The sequence below is a fragment of the Dromaius novaehollandiae genome, chromosome 17, assembly GCF_036370855.1.
Source record: "Dromaius novaehollandiae isolate bDroNov1 chromosome 17, bDroNov1.hap1, whole genome shotgun sequence".
Classification (NCBI taxonomy): domain Eukaryota; kingdom Metazoa; phylum Chordata; class Aves; order Casuariiformes; family Dromaiidae; genus Dromaius; species Dromaius novaehollandiae.
In genome coordinates this window covers 11,116,186-11,136,242 of record NC_088114.1, presented here as the reverse complement: position 1 = coordinate 11,136,242, position 20,057 = coordinate 11,116,186, and the positions used below count along the sequence as shown (strand labels likewise).

At 37.0% G+C, this 20,057-nt stretch overlaps 2 protein-coding genes across 4 annotated transcripts in view; one reads left to right on the top strand and one right to left on the bottom strand.

The window, feature by feature from the left end:
* Positions 1-20,057, top strand: part of PI4KA (phosphatidylinositol 4-kinase alpha) — a 65,925-nt gene that overhangs the window by 16,030 nt on the left and 29,838 nt on the right. For all 3 annotated transcript variants that reach the window (XM_026104288.2, XM_026104287.2, XM_064522156.1), the window contains exons 15-19: positions 104-199; positions 919-1,102; positions 1,832-1,935; positions 2,861-3,029; positions 7,382-7,432. In XM_026104288.2, the coding sequence (XP_025960073.2) occupies positions 104-199; positions 919-1,102; positions 1,832-1,935; positions 2,861-3,029; positions 7,382-7,432 (604 nt within the window). The remainder of the gene's footprint in view (positions 1-103; positions 200-918; positions 1,103-1,831; positions 1,936-2,860; positions 3,030-7,381; positions 7,433-20,057) is intronic.
* Positions 9,787-19,385, bottom strand: SERPIND1 (serpin family D member 1). Its single transcript, XM_026104289.2, has 5 exons — positions 19,278-19,385; positions 16,343-17,214; positions 12,338-12,611; positions 11,254-11,398; positions 9,787-10,827 (listed from the first exon to the last, which is right to left on the bottom strand). The coding sequence occupies exons 2-5, from the start codon at positions 17,196-17,198 to the stop codon at positions 10,636-10,638; spliced, it is 1,467 nt and encodes a 488-aa protein (XP_025960074.2). The 5' UTR covers positions 17,199-17,214; positions 19,278-19,385; the 3' UTR covers positions 9,787-10,635.

Below are 20,057 nucleotides of genomic sequence, written 5' to 3'. Positions count from 1 at the left end.
TGCATTCTTCTTTCTGCCATTTACAATAGTAAAAAGTGCAATGTTGAATTCATGCATTTTTCACTGGCTGTTCTAGCAGATTTTCTGTTCATTGTTCTTCCAGGTGCTTGAAAGCTGGTTTGACTATAGACCCAGTGATTGTTGAGGCCTTTCTTGCCAGTTTGTCTAACCGTCTGTACATCTCACAAGAGAGTGATAAGTAAGTTGTTAGTCATAAAGCCAATTTTTCCTTCTCTTAGTGAACCTAAGCTCATTCCAGGGCATAAGGACTGACAGCATTATTTTAGAATGAAATGTCACCGAGAGTAGTGAGCTTGTATGTGGGGATCAAGATATTCCCATGCAAATCTTTGCAGAGCTGAGCCCTTATTTTGATACTGAGAGGTATAGAGCTGTTTTTATGTGATAAAATCAGGAGATCTGTGGTGAGCACTAGCCTATTTCTAGTCCTAGATTGAATTAGATTCTCTGCTATGTCCTTCAGGTTTTTATGGTTTGACACAACTTGTTGTCACTTGTGGAGTCTGACTTGCTTCCCTTTCTAAGATATTTACCAACCAGGAAATTTCCAAGGGAAGATGCTGCAATAGCTGGTTTGACTGTCATGTCTAAATGTTTTGCAAATCGCTTTTATCCGTTTCTGCTAATGTTTCTAGAATAGTTGGCACAGAGATCAGTGTGGGTCTCTTGGATAGTGGGTTTGAGCTTTTTTGAAAAGCAGACCTGTGCAGGTACATCTCTAATGTTACTGTGTGAGGTAGGTGGGTGTATGGAGGTGTAATAATAAAGTTGTTAGTAATATTTATGTTTAGTATGTGGATTGTTTCTTATGTGGAGTGTAACTATGCTTGTAGCTCTTGTTAACTGTTGAACAATTACATGTCTGGTTTTGGATTCTTTTTGTTTGTTTTGTAATAGGGAAGCTCATTTGATTCCTGACCACACCATTCGTGCTTTAGGACACATTGCAGTGGCACTGAGGGACACCCCGAAAGTAATGGAACCCATCCTACAGATCTTACAGCAGAAGTTCTGTCAGCCTCCTTCCCCTCTTGATGTACTCATCATTGACCAGCTGGGCTGCTTGGTTATCACTGGAAATGTAAGGAAAGAGCTGGCCAAGAGAGCCACAGTTCATGATCTTTTTCCTTTGGTTAAAGGGAAACTTTGTATTTTAGAAACTGCATTTTCAGATTTTTTTTTCTTATCTTCACTACATATAGTGCTGCTGTACAATGCTCTTGTCTCAGTGGCATCAGGAAAAAAACTAATTAATAATGTGTAAAATGCTGCCCCACAAAGAAAATTAGTCTCTGTAAAATCATCAAAGTTAAACAAAAAAGAAAAAACACCTCAATGTTAGTGTTTTCAAAAGATATTAAATAGTTTATAAACTTGGCCTACATCCAAAATAGATGCACGTTGCCTTTTTTTATATCAGTAATTAAAGTCCGAAAACTCATAGACCCCTGAACTTTTAAAGTTACGGATTGCCTTCTTCAATGATTCAAGGATTAATTGACTGACTTTTTCCAAAAGTAATTCGTGATTCAGAGTGAGTGAGTAAGAATTGGTAGAACAGAGACCTGAAAAAAGTATTGTATCAAGAGGACAGAGTTAAAGAACTTGATACATTTTGTAACATCTGAGCAATTAAAAACATTAATGAAAGTACTACTACTGTGTGCTTTAGGAAGCTGAAGCTATTGCTCAGGCTATGAGTGGACATCTGTTTGAAGAGCTTCATAATATTTAAAGTGTATTTTTAGGGGATCATTCTGCAGAGACATTGTATCCAATAAGCTCTACTTAATGATTTGTTTTCTTTCAGCAATATATTTACCAGGAGGTGTGGAATCTGTTTCAGCAGATCAGTGTTAAAGCAAGCTCAGTTGTTTACTCTGCCACGAAAGATTATAAAGATCATGGATACAGGTAACACTTAGCTGTCTCTCTTAATTGTATGGGTGCTATATCAAATATCCTTCATGCTGTGTCATAGATTTTCATTTTTTTCCAGTATGAGTTTTACAGTGAGGTTGCAAATTATACTTTTTTCTTTGATATTGAAAACTAGTAATTATTTTAGAAATAATAACACTTCATAATGTACAGATTCTTAAAAATGTTTTTTACTACAGGTAGTGATTTTTTTCTGTAAGGAGTTGATGATGGTAAATGATAATTGGCACTGATGATTTATGTTATCTGTAACTATAGTAGTTAATCTATTAGCCTATAAAACCTAATAAAGTTTTTTTTTAAATGTGGTCCTATTTTAAATGTGGTCCTAGTACTTGTTAGGAATTAAACACAAACTGTAAACAATTTAATTCTCAGTATATAAGTATGCATTCTAGTACCTTAATTAAAGATTATTACTGACTTCATTGGTAGTTGAGCTGGTCCAGGCATCTTTTAATGCAATATGCGAGTAAGCAAGAGGACTGTTCTCATCAATATGTTTTCAGGTGCTCTCCGACCCAGTGCAATCCCAGCTTTAATGACAACTGACACTAGTTCTGATTCTTCTGCTGAGGAGCTTTCCCATTCCAGAAATACAGCCCTTTACTGTTTTTTGTCCGTGGCCATATCTGCTTTAGGAAAGCCATCTTTTGGCAATGACAGCAGCATAAAACATCTGCCAGAGGCAAAGCTAACAAATAGCTTTTCAGTTAAATATTGAATGTAGTCCAATTATCAGTAAAGTGACATGCCACTGTTCGTAAGAAACCACTGAGTAAAAAACATGTCAGTAGCCCTATTACAAGAGTTACTGACCAGCGCTACTAATAAGGCACTGAAAATATAAAACTTCATGCTGAGGAGTTGATTGTTCATAACTTTCCTTTCTTTTCAGACACTGCTCCTTAGCAGTCATTAATGCCCTAGCTAACATAGCTGCTAACATTCAAGGAGAACACCTTGTGGATGAACTGTTAATGAACTTGCTGGAACTGTTTGTTCAGCTTGGGCTAGAAGGAAAGAGAGCTAGTGAGAGAGCAAGTGAAAAAGGACCAGCACTGAAGGTAAGATACTTGCTGATTTTTGATTCCATGCAGCTTTGCATTGATATGGATGGTGCTGTTAAACATAGTCTTTTGTACCTTTTTAAAACTGAAAATCAGACCCTTGCACATGTGCATGTGCGCACACACGTCTTTAAACCTAAGAGTGTGTTCACATTGTGGAATTTGAGTGCAGATCTCTAATGCCTTTCAAGCACTTAACTAATCTGTGCATAATATCTAAGATAAAGTAATAGTGTACCTATTGTTCAGCTGTGTCTGAGTTTGTGAGAGAGGTAGGTCTAGTCTAGGCGGAGCTCCAAAGAGAAATATGGAAGAGTGATTGCTGAGCACTTCTTACACATTCTTACAGTGTCATTAAATATGACAGAATTCTGTTTCTAATTGTAGTAGTATTATAGGATCATAGCAAAACTCAGGTTGGAAAGGACCTCAGGAAGTCATCTAGTCTAACCTCCTGCTCAAAGCAGAGTCAGCTGTCATCCTGATTAATCCCGAGATACTCTTCTGATTGTGTGTAGCTTGGTTTTTTTCAGTCTATGAGAAAGTCTGGAAGAGGAGTGCATTGAAATGCTAGTTAAATTTCTACTGGAGCAGTTTATAAGTGATTATTTTATTCACTCAAAGTTTTCCACTCTTTTCTTATGTGTTGACTTTTTTGCCTTACTTCATATTAGCTTTTTTCCCTGTCTTCGCACGAAGTTTAGCAATTTAGACATACCTATTCAATTTTAAAAAGCAAACAAAAATCTCATCCTTTCCCACAATATCTCCCTCTCTTCCTTGTGCTAAAATATCCTCATAAACAAGCTTTTAACCTTGATTTCTGCACTCAAGATCTACATTATTATTTGAGAAGCAAAATGTAGTTACTTCCTGTTCATTAAAAACCAGAGCCTTCATCCAGTTATATTCCTCCCTGCAATAACTTCTTGGTATTCTGAATTTCATTTGGATAATTTTTACAAAAATCAAGGTGTTTGTGAGGGTTTTATATCTATAAAGAAATACACACTTACACGCTTTAATACTTAAAATATGTTCATACTGGAAAGTTGAGATTTCTTAGAGATGCATTTTGAGAGCTGTTCACCTCTACAGTATTTTCTTCTCCTTAGGGGAGTCAGGTAACTCTTCCTTTTGAAATAGGTCAGTTTTCCTAGTTGTAAGGGGAAACTAAAATCCATGTACTTGCTTTTTATTTTTCGAGATACCTATTGTTTGTCTCAATGCTTTTAGCTGTAGCTCCTGTGCATGCTGTGTCTGTAAATTCAGAATTCCTGTCTTACTCTAGTGAGCTGTGAATTCTCAATGAATGCAATGTGGTTTACCATGAAAGATATGCAGATCTTGATTGCCTTTAAGTCTTTTTAACCGGTATCTAGCAACTACACTGTTTGAACTTCAGGTTTTGTTTCTAAGATGCTTAAATAGAGGTCTTTCAATAAAATTTTCTAAGGTAAACACCACTTTGCACACTCTCTTACAGTGGGACTATTCTGTATTTGTTTATAATCACTGCTGATATTATGAGAGACTCCTGAAAGCAAGGTGCATGTGAATTAGTTTGCATAAGACCTGATCCTGTCCTGACTTACACCATTCAATTTGCATCATCTTTCTTTTGTTGAAAACTACTGGGTATCATGTATGTCTATGGAAATATTTTAAAAAAAATTTTCTTCCAGCTGTGACTTGTTTTGACTGTGCACTGAATTGTAATTCCTCTTTTTTAACTGGGGAGGCCAAGGAGGAGAAAAATTCCGCTTTAGGTTATTGATGCTTTTACTTGAGTCTCAAGCAGTGCAGCGGACCAAAAGTTTTTTGTTCAAACCATGTTGCTGTTTTACATTTATGTGTCTATTTATAGACTCTGTGTTATTGCAAATGATGAAAGATTGTACTTACTTTAAAACCCTTAACTGGAAAGTAATGTTTGCTGCTAAAATTTTATCAGTAGCATTTGAAATGTTAGTACTGATTGTTCTCTTTTTATCCTATTTTTTTCTTGTTCTGTGCATACTACACTTTAATCGTGCAAAGTTCTTTCTTTACCCTTTTATGGGTATGGTGAACTCTCTTGGCAAATCCCTTTGAAATGAATCTGTTTGCTTTGAAGATAGACTGCATTTAAGCAGGGATGGCAGTTACTCTTAAAAGGGAACTAGGACAAGTCCAGGATCTTTACCTTCCATTAAATCTCTGGTGGAAAATCGCTCTGCACGGGTTTTGTAGATTCTTTTACTGAAGATAAGCAGGCTGAAATGGTTAAACAGCTTGTGAACATTTTTCTAAAATGATGCTTTTAAATTAGAATCCACCCTTATTCATTTGGTGATATTTTGGGGCTGTTTAAGTCTCAGAATTACTATGGGAGACAAACGTGCTCTGACTTAAAGCTGCCTGCAAATGAAAAATTGTGCAGCTGATTTAGCCTGGGTTTGAGCTAGGAGGCAGTGTTTCTTTATTTTGAAAATACTGATAGCAGTTTTTACTAGAACACTTTTTACTCAACATAGAGTAAAAAGTTATGAAAGGTATTCTGAAGACTGGATTGATTCATTTGCAAGAAGAGTTAAAGTAAGAAAGACCCTGCATGTGCTATGCTCCCACCTGTTTTGAAAATCACTTTGGAATATTTGCAAATGAACAAAAACAAATTTCTTTGTCTTTGGTGGTCAGAGTTATAATATTGTTTATGTTCTGCTTCTCAGCATATCTTTTTTAACTTAAATTGGCTCAATAACTATTAAGTTCCTTCAGGGTCTTTTTTGTTTTGTGGGAGTGGTTGTCGTGGTTGTGTTTTTTAAACCAGATGTTTCAGCCATGCAGAAACTGGCTTGCGGGGGGATATTTTTGTTACTGCTAATAGTCAACACGAATGTCCTCTGGATATGCCCAGGGATGGAAGTCATGGCATCCCCTTCATCTTTGGTGCTGAATATTATTGTAAAGGAGGTGATACTGTTTTTATAACAAAAATGCTAGTAGAAAAGCAAGTGCTCTGCAATTGCATGTGGTGGTGTCACGTGCTGTGTTCTGGCTAGCTGAGTTACCTTGCATCTTTTGCATCTCCGCTTACTCTGCAGCAGTTTATCATGTGCAAGGGGACTGTCCTGATGTTAGCACCAGAATTTGTGTGACAGATTCCAGTTGTTCTGACCCTAGAGTTGACCAAGTGATATTCTCTTACTTCCTTTGAAAATATTTAAGGGCCCAACTGTTGTTTGGTTTTGTCTTGGACACTACAAGAAAGATAAGAAAAATGCATTTTAGTTGGGCTTCATCGATGTTATCTCATCTGAAGGCTATTTGGCGTTTATTGTAATTCCTTCCTTTGGGTCTGCTCCGCTCCACGGAAAGCTGTGCCCTGTTGGCATGGCCTGCCTTGCCTCCCCGCTGCGGCACCGGGGCTCTGTTACCTGGTCTCCCTTTGTAAGGAGGAAGCTGGAGAGTTCTCATCCCTCCCGACTCAAGGTGGAGGGATGTGGGAGGGAGGGAAGGACTTCAGAAATGTCTCTGTGCATCATATCTGTGCCATCACTGTTTGCCTTACCAGAGAAGGCGAGAGACAATCTGTGCTGAGTGAAGTGAACATTTCCATTTTTTAACATTGTATTTGGCCAAGGAGCAAGCATACTTGTATATAATGCAATTAAAAAGATCCTACTAAATCAAAGCAAATCTTTATTTTCCTTATGGTTTTTGTACTTAAGCAGAGTGGGCAGTGTTTTCTAGTGAAATAAGTTCTTGAAATCTGTCTTTTTTACAGACTGATTATTTTTGGCTTCAGTAGTAAAATTAGACTTTTGGCAAGTGCTTGACACTTGGCTGTGGACACCCATTTAAGCAAGCGTTTTTCTAGCGGTTGTTGGGTGTCAAAATAGAGATGATATCAATAGATATTTTTCCCCCTTGAGACCAAGGCATAATAGCTGAGTTGTGAATATAGAAGACCCTGTCGTGGGGTCCCTTCCATTCACCTATTTAGTGGGAAATCGTCGTCTTTCCAATGCTGAAGCCGCAGAAGGCGGGGGTGGGTAGTACATGCTTTGAGTTTTATGCCTAGGTTCTGCAGCAGGGCCACAGTGACTGGCTTCATCCATGAGAAGCCACCTGGAGAGTTTTGTTGAAAGACTGCTGGATCTGTGCACAGTCCTGTGGATTTCTAGGTTGTTCTCTGGGCCAACTCATGTCCGTCTTAATTGCAAGATTCAGGTCTGTAATTGGCTATGTATATTTTCATTGGCATTGGGAGTAGGAATGTTTGATGCTTGAAATATGTCAAGTAGCAAATATTTTAGAAAAGCTTTTGTAGATGTTTTGATGAAAACTTCTTATTTCTTTTCCAGGCTTCCAGTAGTGCAGGGAATCTGGGTGTGCTTATTCCTGTTATTGCTGTGGTGAGTATCCAGTGTTTGGGTAGTTGCAAACAGAATAATTTCTCTAATGTATCAAGTATCAGTGCTATTGCAAAGGCAGATGCTTTGAATAAGAATTTGTTTAATAATGACATATCTTTTAAAATAACTAATCTTTTGTGTTTCAGAGTTAATTTGTTGCTAGTCATGAATTCAAAAGATTCATGAGCTAAATAATACCATAGGGTATATTTTTCTGAATAATAATCAGTGTGCAATGTAATAAGCAGCACGTAACTGGAAAAAAAAATGACCTGAGGAGAAAACTGAAAAACAAAAGTTAATAGAAACAGAGTTAAAAATAAATCCTAGCTTGGCAGCAGAGTGAAGTTTGCTTCTTAAGAAGAAGAAAAACAACAAAAAAAAAAGATGAATCATTGAAATGGAGGAGGAAGGAAGGGGAGGAAGTACTCTGTCTTCTGAAACTAGAATCAGCTTTCATGTTAAAAGCATTTTAGGAAATGTGCAAGGACGCTGATGGCCATTCCAGACTGATTTATTTTGATGTATGTCTGTTTTTGGTCTCAGTTGACAGTGTTTTCTGTCAGGGGAAAAACAATTTCTTTTAAACCAAATGAAACTACTAATCCAGCCAGAAATTGGTGTTGCAACTTTTCTAGCTTTCCAGCAGAAAACTTGATATGTCTGAGCTGAGTTTTGAAGTCAGTAGGACTAGTCACCTAACTCTTGGACCTTTTACAAAAAATTCAGGCCTAAAAGATCCATAGACAAACTTAACTGGAGGACAAAAAGCATCAGGTAATTTTTCTCTCCTCCTGAAGTTGAATTTTTCTTTGGGATGTTTTCTGTACAACTAGTGAGACAAAAGGGGAGCATGTATTAAATACTTTTACTCAGCATGCCTGTTTGTAACTTGTTGATATTGCGCGTCCATTAGCAAGTAGAAAGATTCATTTACTTTACACTCTGCCCTCATAAACTTTTTTTACTGAAGCTTTCAGAGAGTAGCCTAAAATTAGCATCTTTAATTTTGCAGCGCTAGTTAAAGGTTAAATTACTGCTTCTTACCTTCCCCCATCCCTTCCATCAATTTCCAACATAAGCTCTCTCAATTCACGAGTGTTTGCAAGGGCCACATCCTGGCTTTACAGGAATGCCTTTAGGAGTATCTTGGATCACTACTATTCAATAGCTCCTCAGTTTATGAATGAACTAGTTAGTCCTGTTTTGAGACATACAGTGCAATGGGCAGTATTTGCCCGCTATCGGTGAAGCCAGTGCTAATGTCAGCACTGCTTCCAGTGAAAGTAAGATCAATCCCTGCATATGTAAAAAGATTACTGTTTGTTAGAGATGTAATATAAAAATTATGAAAATGCTTTTCTGTTTCAAATTTTTATTGATCCAAGTAGCTGGTGTTAACTACATTTTTCTTAACCAATGTGACCTTTAAATGGAGTGAGTGCCAGAATCTGAAGCAAGAGTTAATGGTTACATTAGGGTTGTTGAAGCAAATATTTGACTTTCTTGCACAATGTATGAAGATCATGAGTTTTAAGCAGCAGCTAATTTGCTTTTCTGCTTGACCTCTTTCTCTTGAATAGTTCCTGTTACCTAGGTTTCAAAAATACCTGATTTCAGATGCTCCAGTTCATTTAATCTTTGATAAACTAATTAAATTTGGGAGCACGGAGAATTAAGCTTTTGAATATGATTTTATTTTTAAATATAGATAAAACAATAAAATGTGTATGTGAATGTTAATGATTCAATACTAAATATTATTATTTTTCCCTACCGTCTTAAGAATAAGCACAGTGTAAGGTAGGAGTAAAGAGAACGTTTGAGCTTATTATTTGATATTAGCTCTTCACCATCATGTTCCTTTTAGTATGGGTATTTCATTTGCTGTCAGGTTTAAAAGGCTTTGTGTATGGGGCAAATAACTGCAGTAGATGCAAAATTAAAAATGGCAGTATGTAAAAGCAAAATGAAATCAGTAAATTAAACTCAATATTGGAAAACAGCTTTTTAAAATTTTTTTGGTTCCTAAAATAACTGTTGGTTGGTAGCTCACTTTGCATATTTTTGGTAACATGAGACAAATTTAAAATATGAATATATTTAGAGGCATGTAGTATTTGATGCTACAAATAGTTAAGAATCACTAGATTATAAGGCACATGTTTTAAAAGGTATGATGCAAAGGAAGGTAGGAGAGATTACTATGTTCATCCATTTTAATAACTTGTACATGAGGTGTAACACTTCCTCCAGCAGGTAGTAATATGCTACAGAATGCAGATACATTTTCACTTTTTCAAATGTGAAATGAATTTGTGTTTAGTGTGCATATTGTTACCCAGATGACTCAAGGTCTACAGTCTTAGGGTAAGCCATACAAGATTTTGTCCATAAAATTTGAGTCTGGAGAGTGTATTTGAACCCTTAACGTATGTTGTGGTTGCTAGAAATCACTTTTGGTAGAGAGGAATAGGTGATACAGAGCTGGTGAAATGAGCATTTATTCAATATCAAAGGTATTCTAAGGATCTTTATTTAATTTTACCTTTTTGGCCTAACTGTGATATTGCTCGTACCGATGAAGAGCAGAGGAGAACTGTATTGAAATCATTGAAGTTAGGCTGGGGAAAAATAGTGGATCCATGAATATTTCCATTCCTCCTTCTGTTTGGCCACTGGTCCATAAGGTTCATGGTCTATAAATCTGTTGAATGTTAAATGATGCAAGCAAAAGCAAGAATGTAGACACCCATTCTTTTTCAAGTCAGATTATGTAAAATACCCAGCAGAGGCTTAGATTTTTAAGACCGGTCAGGTATCCAGGAATTCCTTATTTCTGTTTCCTATAAATAGGCACCCTAGCACAAATGTAGAGCTAAACTTCAAGCATCCAGATAGTCTAAATATTTTATTGATTACATTTTATACACTGAAGTAGAACACAAAGTGTAAATTACTTTGTGATTTTTTTTTTTGAATACACTTATATCAATACATGGCACTAACCATTTTAAATTGCAGTCAAATCACCTACTGCTGTGAGTCCATTCATATGAAACTATCTGCAGATACAATATTTTGTTTTGATAGCAGTGGCTTTTGTAATAAGTAATGTGACAATAAAATTTCCTTTACGATATTGGTATATTAATGTGTAATCATACAGCCTGTGTATAAGAGCATGCTGGAGATCTCCGCTTTTAAGACTTGGCAGGGTTGGCAACTCTACCCATGAACAGAAGGCAGCTGGTACGATGTTCGTAGATTAGAAACAAAAAGGGGCGATCGACAACAAAGCGAATCTGAGTAGAAAGAGGCATGAACCCCACGTTGGTGACTGCTGCAGCCTCTGTGCCCTCCTCATTCACAGTGATTGTGCCTTGGTGATTGAACTGTGGAGAGGAAAAAAAGGAGGGGGGGGAATAGAGGATCTCTTCAGTATACTCAAAATCATGTGCTCACAGCACTCCTTCTTTCATTTTTTCATCCCCCATCCTGCATTTGGCTCCTAGCAACGGTTTTGGTGGTAACTCCTATGTGGCAACAGTCCTTTGGTTTTGGTTTCTGAATAGGCCTGTTCCTGACTGAATGGCCACAATGCTTTTAGTAAGTTTGACATCCGATTAAACATAATCCTCACTATATAACCAGAGTACAAGTACGCACAGAGCCACCCTCATGCCTCCTACATTCTCCAGGAAAGACAGGATAATATATTATTTTAGCTTATCAAACTGAGTTATTGTTACTGTGTTGCCATGTTTTCAGGTGATATATTTTAATCAGTAAGGGAATGAAAACAGAAGAAGAGTAAGTACCCTGTCAATAGTGACTTTTTCATCTGATATACCGGAATAGTCGCCTTTTTCATTAAACAGTTGTTCTACTCCCATGGATCTCAGAAAACCAATCAGGTCATAGCTCTTCTCCAGCTTAAATTTAGGCAGAACCACTTCTCTTGTTCTAGCAAAAATAGAAATAAAAATGAAAAATCATTGGGGAAAATACATATTTGCATTATTCCTTTGGTTTATATGTCAGGGTTTTCTATCACTTTCACCAAGCAGGACAAAGGAATATACAAGAATTTGTACTGTATTTTCACATTCAAATTTGGGCAACATTAGTTTTAAGCCCCCCTCCCAAAACTGTTAGTTTGTCAATATAGCACTGGTGATGCTTTACATCAGTTGTGACTACAGGCTATAGGGCTGTGAGCATTTCAGTACGTAGTTGCATATGCTTGTAATAAATGTTCAACTGTCAGATTTTTCAGGAGTAGTGAATTGGAGATATGTTATTTTGTTACTATGTTGCTATACAGTAGAAATAGGTTGGCTCCTCAAATCATCTCTTTTCATCTGTTTTAAAGTCAGAGGACAGATACTATCTAGTCTGACATCTTCCATAACACAGACTACGTAATTTTTTTCTCTCCCCCATAATTGTGGTCTGCATTGTTAGTTACTGAATGTATGACCTCGCATTTCAGATGTGTTGATACGCATGTTGCTAAAATAAACATAGGCTGCTTACTGTATGATCCAGGTTGTTCTGCAGAAATAGCCTGTTGTTATCACACTGCTATTTTTTCTCTTCTTTGCAAACTTTATCAGTAAGAATTTTTTTAAAAATCAACAATATTAAATACTTAATAGCAAGAACAATGGGACTTCATTAGAAACTTCCACCTTCACCTCTCTCAATTTCTCACTGGTGTTTAAATTCTGGGAGATTGTTGGTGCTGATATTTAGTTCAGTAAATCCATCTTTTGATTAAAAACATTAACTAGTTCTAAATAAAAATAATAAAAATACCATATGTTATCTTCTGTGCTGTTTACTTACCCTTGCCAGTCTCATCAAGATAGTATATTAAGACTCTAACTTTTCAGCAGATACCTGTTTGTCATGCTCCTCTGCCATTTTTCAACCACTTGAGGGGTTATTTGCTTTTCTAGGGCTTTCATGCCAGAGAGCTTGTGTGGAAGTACAATCAGCATGCTGATGTTCCCCACGAATGGGAGCTGGATCACACCACAGTCTAGCTCGGGGTCTGCAGCAGCTAGGAAGTTCCCTTTAGTCTGCATCATAGGAACCTTTATTGTTTGCTTTTCATTCAGTCGGAAACTTCTCTTGGTTGTCATTTCTACTGGAAACTTATTTTCCCATGTTCCTGTTAACACAATGCAGAAAACGTAAACAAAAAACCCTAAGAACCTTGTTTAATAAAATATTCCCAGAATAACAGCTTGTGAATTTGAAAATACTGCAGTAGATTGTTAATTTTTACTAAGCCTAAATAAGATGACAGGTTTTGTAGTGACTTTAAAATTTCTGGCTTTATTTCTAACTTAACATTTGTATAATTTGAATGCTCTGAATTACATAAGTAGTAAACACAAATTGGACATGTGAACGGGCTTGTATACTATTTTTCTAGAGGAAATCTAGAAATTAAGAAATTAGAGAATTAAGAAATTAGAGTTTAAACAGATGCAAAATATCTGGCAGATGTTGCACCTAACAGAACAAATGGCAGCTATTTTTCTATGATCTGATAGCTGAAATCATTACTGAAATGGTTTGTTTGAAGTGTGTTGTTATTGCATCAAGCTAAGTAACAATTTTTTTCATTTTGCACACTGTTTTAAAAGATAATGTGCTGAAGGCTTTACCATGACTTAGTTCATTTGAGTGAATTAACTTTTCATGGTAAGACATCCTGAAGAGTTTTACAGGCCAGAAGGCTTTTTCATCAGGGCTTGAATCATGTTATGTAGAGATTTGTTGGGTATTATCCCCGATATTTATTGACTATGCCAAATAAGTTTTTTTTTTTTTTTTTTTTTTTTTAATAGCAATGTTACTAAAACTCTCTCTTCAAAACTGGCTCTGGAGAAAACATTATTCCTTAATCAGTAGACACAGTTAAAATTTTATAGTGGACATAAGGCTATTGGTATTTCCTGTTAGAACTCTGGATTTTAGATCACCGTTGGCAAGCAAATACATGGGGAGTTTGAATGCGACTGTGTGGAGAGACTACAAATTTAACCTTAATTGCTACCTTTTTGAAAAGGTTGCAGGCGATTCTAAGATCCTTAATTGGACTCTGCCTAGCTGACTGTAAGGTAACAAAAAAAAAAGGCCTCGAGTCCGATTTGCATTCTAATAGTTTCTTGATATGTCAGACTGAGAGGGAACAATTTGAGAAGTGGTCAGATTATAGTTAAAACTTTGAAGGGAATGGGATATAAAATGAATTGTGCCATGCCCAAGCAAGTTGTCTTCCTTGTTAGGGAAAAACAGCGTCTGGCTGGTTTTGGGGGACCAAAATTCAGAAGTGTGAGGACTCTAGCTAGCTAATGACCTGAAGCGTTTGTTGGCCAGGGGAGCTTCATCAGCACTGTCATCACCTAAGGAATGGGAGAAATTTATCAACTCTTCCTAGTGAAAGTGAGGAGCTGGGAAACTTTTCCCTTGACTCCACTTTGGCAAGTGTTTGTGTCTTGGGATAAAATACTGTTCTCCAGCAGGAGCCCTGCGATTGTCTGGGTTTAGCTGCAACCAGTCTGCACTTCACAGACTTTTGTGAGTTCTTGTTTTGAATCTTCCTGCCATGACGTCTTTTGAATCCTTCTGCAGTGGCAGAAATTGTCTCCACTGATTGACTTCTCTCTTGCATTGACTAGAATCTCAGCAGAGCAATTTTGGACCTGGCAAAACTTGTCAGTTATCAGAAGCTGCCGTGATCTACCATGACTAAAGTAACCAGCTGATACTTGGTAGGAAGCTCATACGTGAATGTTCTGGAGATGGGTGAGGTGGATCTCAGTTGGAGGTAGAGTGGACATCTGTCCAGGATAAAACTTGTTTCCTGCCCAAGACTCAATAGCTTCCAGTGCCTTTTCGATCATATTTATCATAAAAGGGGTTTAAGACTCTATGGTGTTTGGAAAGTATTCCCTTACTCAATATCTTGCGTGGTACTGGGCCTCTGTGTGTATCTGAGGATACTCATAGGTTGCTTACCTCTGAGAGCTTAACATAGCTTGTCTCTAATGATACAGGCAGTGTAAATACTGTAAATGGAAAGATGTGGACAAAAATCATCATGTCTAAAAAGATTGGTGGGGAAACGAGGAAACCCAAGAACAGAACTTGCTTTTAAAAGGTCAATTCCACTTGAAGTGGAAGTGCCAGAAGACTGTGGCCATAAGATGAAAGAATGGGAGACATCAATATGAAAATGATCTTTCAGGTTTTGAGAGTTAGAAATTGCAGCATTCAGCAGAAGAAACTTCTGGGTAGACAAGGCAGTTTGGGCTAACAGGCCTTTGTGGCACCTTGAGGGAAAGAAAATTAACCAAAAGTGTCTTCAGGCTTGGTGACTCAAGAGTTTCCATAGGAAGATTATCTACTTTTGCCTGGTGTTTTTGTTTTCTAAGATAGTGCAAGCATTTAATAATATCAGAGTATGTCTTGTAAAACAAAAGATGCTTTAAATTTGACCAAATAGGGAAAAAGTAATGGATCTGCCTCACTTTGTGTAATTTCTTTTAACGGTCAGTAAAGCCATATATTTACGATAGGATTATCAGAGGTATACTTAAGGATACAAATACCTTTGGTCACTTCAAAACATGAGATTATTTGGACTGTATAGTAATGGCTACTCGTGAGCTTTTAAAAGGACAAGCAGCATTATTCAAGGAAGTGATGCCTTTTAAGTGAGAAAGGTGTATTACATAAATTTATAAGAACACTCTTGCAAAATCAAATGCTAAGAAGCTGCAAGAGAGCCCTTGAGCATGTGTTTTCTGGAAGCAGGGACATAATCAGGAAAAGGAAACCCCTTTCTAGGCTATGGAAAGGAGTGTGTTGTACTTTGACATTACTATCCTTTTGTGGTACCCTATCTTTCCCTACTGGTGTTTTACTTCACCTTCATCTGTTTTTCATCTTACACGGTCAGTACTAGATTTCTTTTCTGTCCTCTGTTCCTCTCCCACTGGTAGCTCCCACCTCTTGCTCACTTAATACAATTAAAGAAGTTTGTTGAAAAACTATCAAACTTTCAACCTGAGGCAGATGATCAGCATTGAAAATTTCACTATAAGCTATAAATTTAAATGTAGAGAAATTGAAAATAAGGATTTATAATAGGAATATATTGTACAGTCTTTATCCCAAACTTCTTTAACTGTTCAGCCTATAGTGAAACATGTAGGAACCCATGTCAGCAGACAGTCTGTACTGAATTTACCAAAATATTCCAAGGAGTGGATGCATTTGTATTTTAGTTTCAGTGGAGGACTGTTTTGGTTCCTTTCTTCAGTCCCCTGAAGAAGGTCCCTGTGATCCTGACAAGGATCACATTCTGATCATAGAAAACTGCACACTTTAAACTGAAATTCTTCAAAGCCGATCATTCCTATGAATCCTGAATACTCCAGAAATGTTAAGTACTTTAACTGAAATCAACTAATACAGTTTCATTGAAGCCAATAACCTGAAACAGGGGCAAATCTGACTAATAATGTGCACTCACGTGTAAAGTAATAACTTCACCATCCAAGGGACTCTTACAAAGCTTATGCTTTCTGAGGTTATTCTGCATTCATCTGTCTTCTGTCTTTTGGAGTATAAGTTTTTGGATGTAATAAGTGTTTGCTCTCTTTGTACGGTACCCACTGTAACTTCAGGGCATGATTGGAACATCAGAGTGCTAGAGAAACATGCAAAATATGGACTTACAATACAGATTCTTCTTAACTAGGGAGATAATAGGTTATTTTGAGCTGTAGACTAGAGTTAAGTGCAGTCTTGGATTTCTAATGAAGTATGCAATTCATATCAGTGGATTATCTCAGGTTGCAAAAAAATGAAATAAAAGATTTTTACCTTTAAAGTAAAGACAGTTAAGAATCATCATCAGTGTTGCTGGGTTTACATTCACAAGAGCTTCCTTTATTAATCCTTTGGTCAGCTTCAAGATACGCTCATTGGTTTTAGTTATGAACTTAGGATCTGAAAAATCAGCTGGTTGGGCATCAGCAAAGTAGTACATTTTCATATTGTTTCTGAAGTCATTCAGAATAGAAAAGTCCTTTTGAATATAGAGATCACTGACAGACCTCAGTGTATAACCAAAATTGCGCCTGAAAAGCCGATGAGTGAGTTTGCGGAAGAGGTTATGAACAGTCATGAGCTCATACTTAGTGCTGGCATTAATGAAGTCTTCAAAGCCAAGAACAGATAACACTTCCTGGTGAGTGTGACCCTTCAGTCCTAGGGAAGTCATAGCCATTGCAGTAGAAATACCAACAGGAGCCATCAGAATATTATCTGAAGAGTTGACTTTGTCTGCCACACTTCGGTAAAGGTTGAAGCCAAAGTTTGCATTGAGGATATTAAGGCGCTGGATCCTGGTTTTGCCTTGGAAAAGTTCAAGAATATTTCCTTGCTGAATTTCAGAAATCATGTATGGACCAGCATCAATAATGTCACTGTAGTCATCTTCACTCAGTATCTTTTCAAAGTCTAGATAGTCCTCTTCCTCCTCCTCTTCAGGAATCAGATCATTAGTGATAGTATTTTCTCTGTGGAACTCCAGTGGAAGGTTTGGCATATCATAGGTCTCATTTTCATGTGGATGTGCATCTTTAAGGCTTTCAAAATGCTCACTGAAGTCCTTGATTCCACAAGATGTGGAGGTTATAACGAGAGCAAGGGCAAACAAATGAAGTAGGAGCTTCATTCTGAGAGGTTAAAAGCTGGAAGACAACATAACACGGTTGAGAAGGTGTGTGGTGATTACATTTCATGGTTGCCTGTTCCCTAAGTGAGAATTTCAGATTCACTTTGAATTCTGTCAGACCATAAGGTCTGTAGTTACCTTATTTGACAGTGCTTTTACTGGTACAGCACTTTAATTAGTTTTACTGCTAAAACATTTTTGCTTATGCAATGTCTCAAGTCTGCCAAATGATCTGTTGACCTCTTGCCATAGGAGAAGTAGTTGTTGACATTTGAGCAGCAACAAACTGGTTACCTAAAATATCTAGGACTCTTCATTTATAAACAAGTAACACTTCAAATGTATACTAACTGTGTTACTAATGTATGCTAACAAGTAAACCTGAAGATAAGTTCAAAGGTTTGAGCTTGGGAGGAGGGACCAGGCATTTATTAAAGAAGCGTATTGGAAGGCTGGGATGTGCAGAAGAACTTGAAAAATGTATATTGCCTAGCTACAGGAAAATATTGGAGTTTTATGAGAGTTTTTTGAAGGGCAAGGCTGAAATTGGATGGAATAAAGATCTATGCATGTCGCAAAAAACCTGGAGAAAGACCTCCGTTTGTACTTTAATGGCCTTAGTGGGATTGCCTGCCCTGTGTTAGGCATAAGCATGTCTTGGCCTTGTCTTACTCAGGTGTGTTACTCCTTGACTGTGCACGCTTTTAACAGCTGTGGTGTACTAATCTGCCTCTTTCGTGAATGGTGCTCTTGATTCTGCTTGTTGTTAGGTTGTGTTTACTTTCTGTAGGACTGCACAGTATGTAGTACTCTGTTTTCTTCAAGATGTGAGGTCTCTTTAAGTTAAGATTTGGAACTTTGTTTCTCTAGTCTTAATGTTATTCTGTTGCTAGATTTCTAATCTCAGTTATTTTGAGAATGTGTTTAAGTAGAACCTCCTTTTTCCAAAGAAAAACTTAGTCTGTCTATTGAATATTGGGCAGTAGCATTTTTTTGTGATTTTTTTGAAGCCAAGAACTACGCCTTAGATGCATAGTATGTGAAGAGAATGAATCAGCCTTCCTCAGCTGTAGAACACTGTAGCAAGAAGTCAGTCCGAGAGACTTCTTGCTGTAACCAGGGGTTGCAATAACTAGTGGCCTTAAAAAGATACAAAAAAGTGCAATTCCTTCATATGATAGACAAAGAGAGACTAAAATATAAGAATGTAATAATTCTGTATCAGTTCAAACTGTAACATGGCTGTCCGACTGCCAGGCTTTTGATTTCTGAACAAATTCCTTGTTTAGAAAGTTACTTGATGACTTCATAAACTCAGTTTCCACTGATAGTATTTATTTTGAGTAAAAAAAGCAAACTGTAATCTACAGTATAATCTAGGAAAAAAACATTGAATACTGTCAGTACAAAAATCTTACTAAAAGCATTGCTAAAAATGTTTTTAAAACTAGCAAAGAGTGCCAAGAGCTGTTTTATAGACATGCAATGTATAGATGCATTTGCCTGTATAAATGTGAATAAAATCAACATGGGAAGACAAAAATTTCCAAACATGCTGTAGCAGGACTGAAGTAATTAAGCAAAAATTTTAATCCATTAAATTCTCCCTGTTAAGCCTACAATCTTAAAAGCATTTAAGGTGATTATTCCATATCAGAAATAATGTGGGTTGGTTTTTTTTTTGTTTTTGTTTTTGTAGTAATGAAGGATCACTAGCAGCTGCCTTTTAAAGGTTTTTGCATTGTGACTGAAGGACTTCAGTTCAGTCAGTGTTTTTCTTGCATCTTTATAAATTCATTGCTTGTCTTTCCCCCACCCCCAGAAATCAAGCCCTTAGGGCTAAGGTACTCTATGTAGTAGCTATTGATGAGTGAGTGTTTTCTGCTTTTGTCATGCAAGAATTTGCTCTCTGCAGTTCCCAACTTTACATTCTCATCTTCAACAAAGTTTAATTATTGTTTAGCTGCATTTATATAGGCAAAACATCTGTCTTCCCCCTCCCCCCCCCCCCCCCCCCGCAATATATGTGTCTTTGTGTCAGATCTAACTAAAATAACAGCAGACATAAAAGAAACTTACCTTTAAGCCACTGTACGGAAAAGATGTGTTGAATAGCTCATGTAAGGGGAATGGAAGGGTTTAAGGCTGAACTTTGACGCTAGTTTTTTGTGTATCTCCAAAGTAAACATGCTCTAAACCAAACACTAACTCGCTTTGTCAGCCAAAATCCTTCTCTTGCATAGTGATCTGTGCTGAATTGTATGTTGTTTATTGAGCAACTTCTATGGCTTTGCAGGTACTTGTTCACTTTTGAGAAAAATCTTTGAGCAATAATTGGTGTGTATGTAAGGTTTCAAAGTCAAGCACGCACATAAACTTGGCTGTTTATGAGTAGTAAAAATCCAGTCACTGCTACTTTGTGCTCTCTGAGACTGGGGGGCATCTTTCTCTTTGTATATCCCTAAAACACAGAATCCCCAATTGAGGCCACTGTGGTTGGGATGGTTGGGCTACTTTAGTCAGTACTGTATTGTGGTAGACACTTGCTTTGCACAACCAATTTATTAGTATAGTGCATTTCACCAGCTTAAACTCAGGTCAATTTTACTAAAATAGAGGCTTTGGAGAGGAGATTATGGTTTAGATTACATTCTGACATTTTCTTAATAAAGCTTCCATTAATCATATCCAGTCTAATTGGATAAAGCTGTCAATTTAATGAGCCTTTTCTTTTACTTTTTAAACACAGCATGTGCTTCTAACACTTTTTAGGATCATGCAGTATCAGATTTGTTTTATATAAATTTATATAAAATTGCATATCATGTTGATTGGGTGTGTAAAGTGTGCTCCAGCTAG

Bases quoted from the DNA above. Each gene is read 5' to 3' on its own strand.
- SERPIND1 (XM_026104289.2), bottom strand. From the start codon at position 17,198: ATGAAGCTCCTACTTCATTTGTTTGCCCTTGCTCTCGTTATAACCTCC. The intron at 11,399-12,337 runs GTATCTGCTGAA...TATTTTTGCTAG, and splicing joins CAGAGGAGCATGACAAACAG to AACAAGAGAAGTGGTTCTGC. The intron at 10,828-11,253 runs GTACTTACTCTT...TCCTCTCCACAG, and splicing joins AAAAAGTCACTATTGACAGG to TTCAATCACCAAGGCACAAT.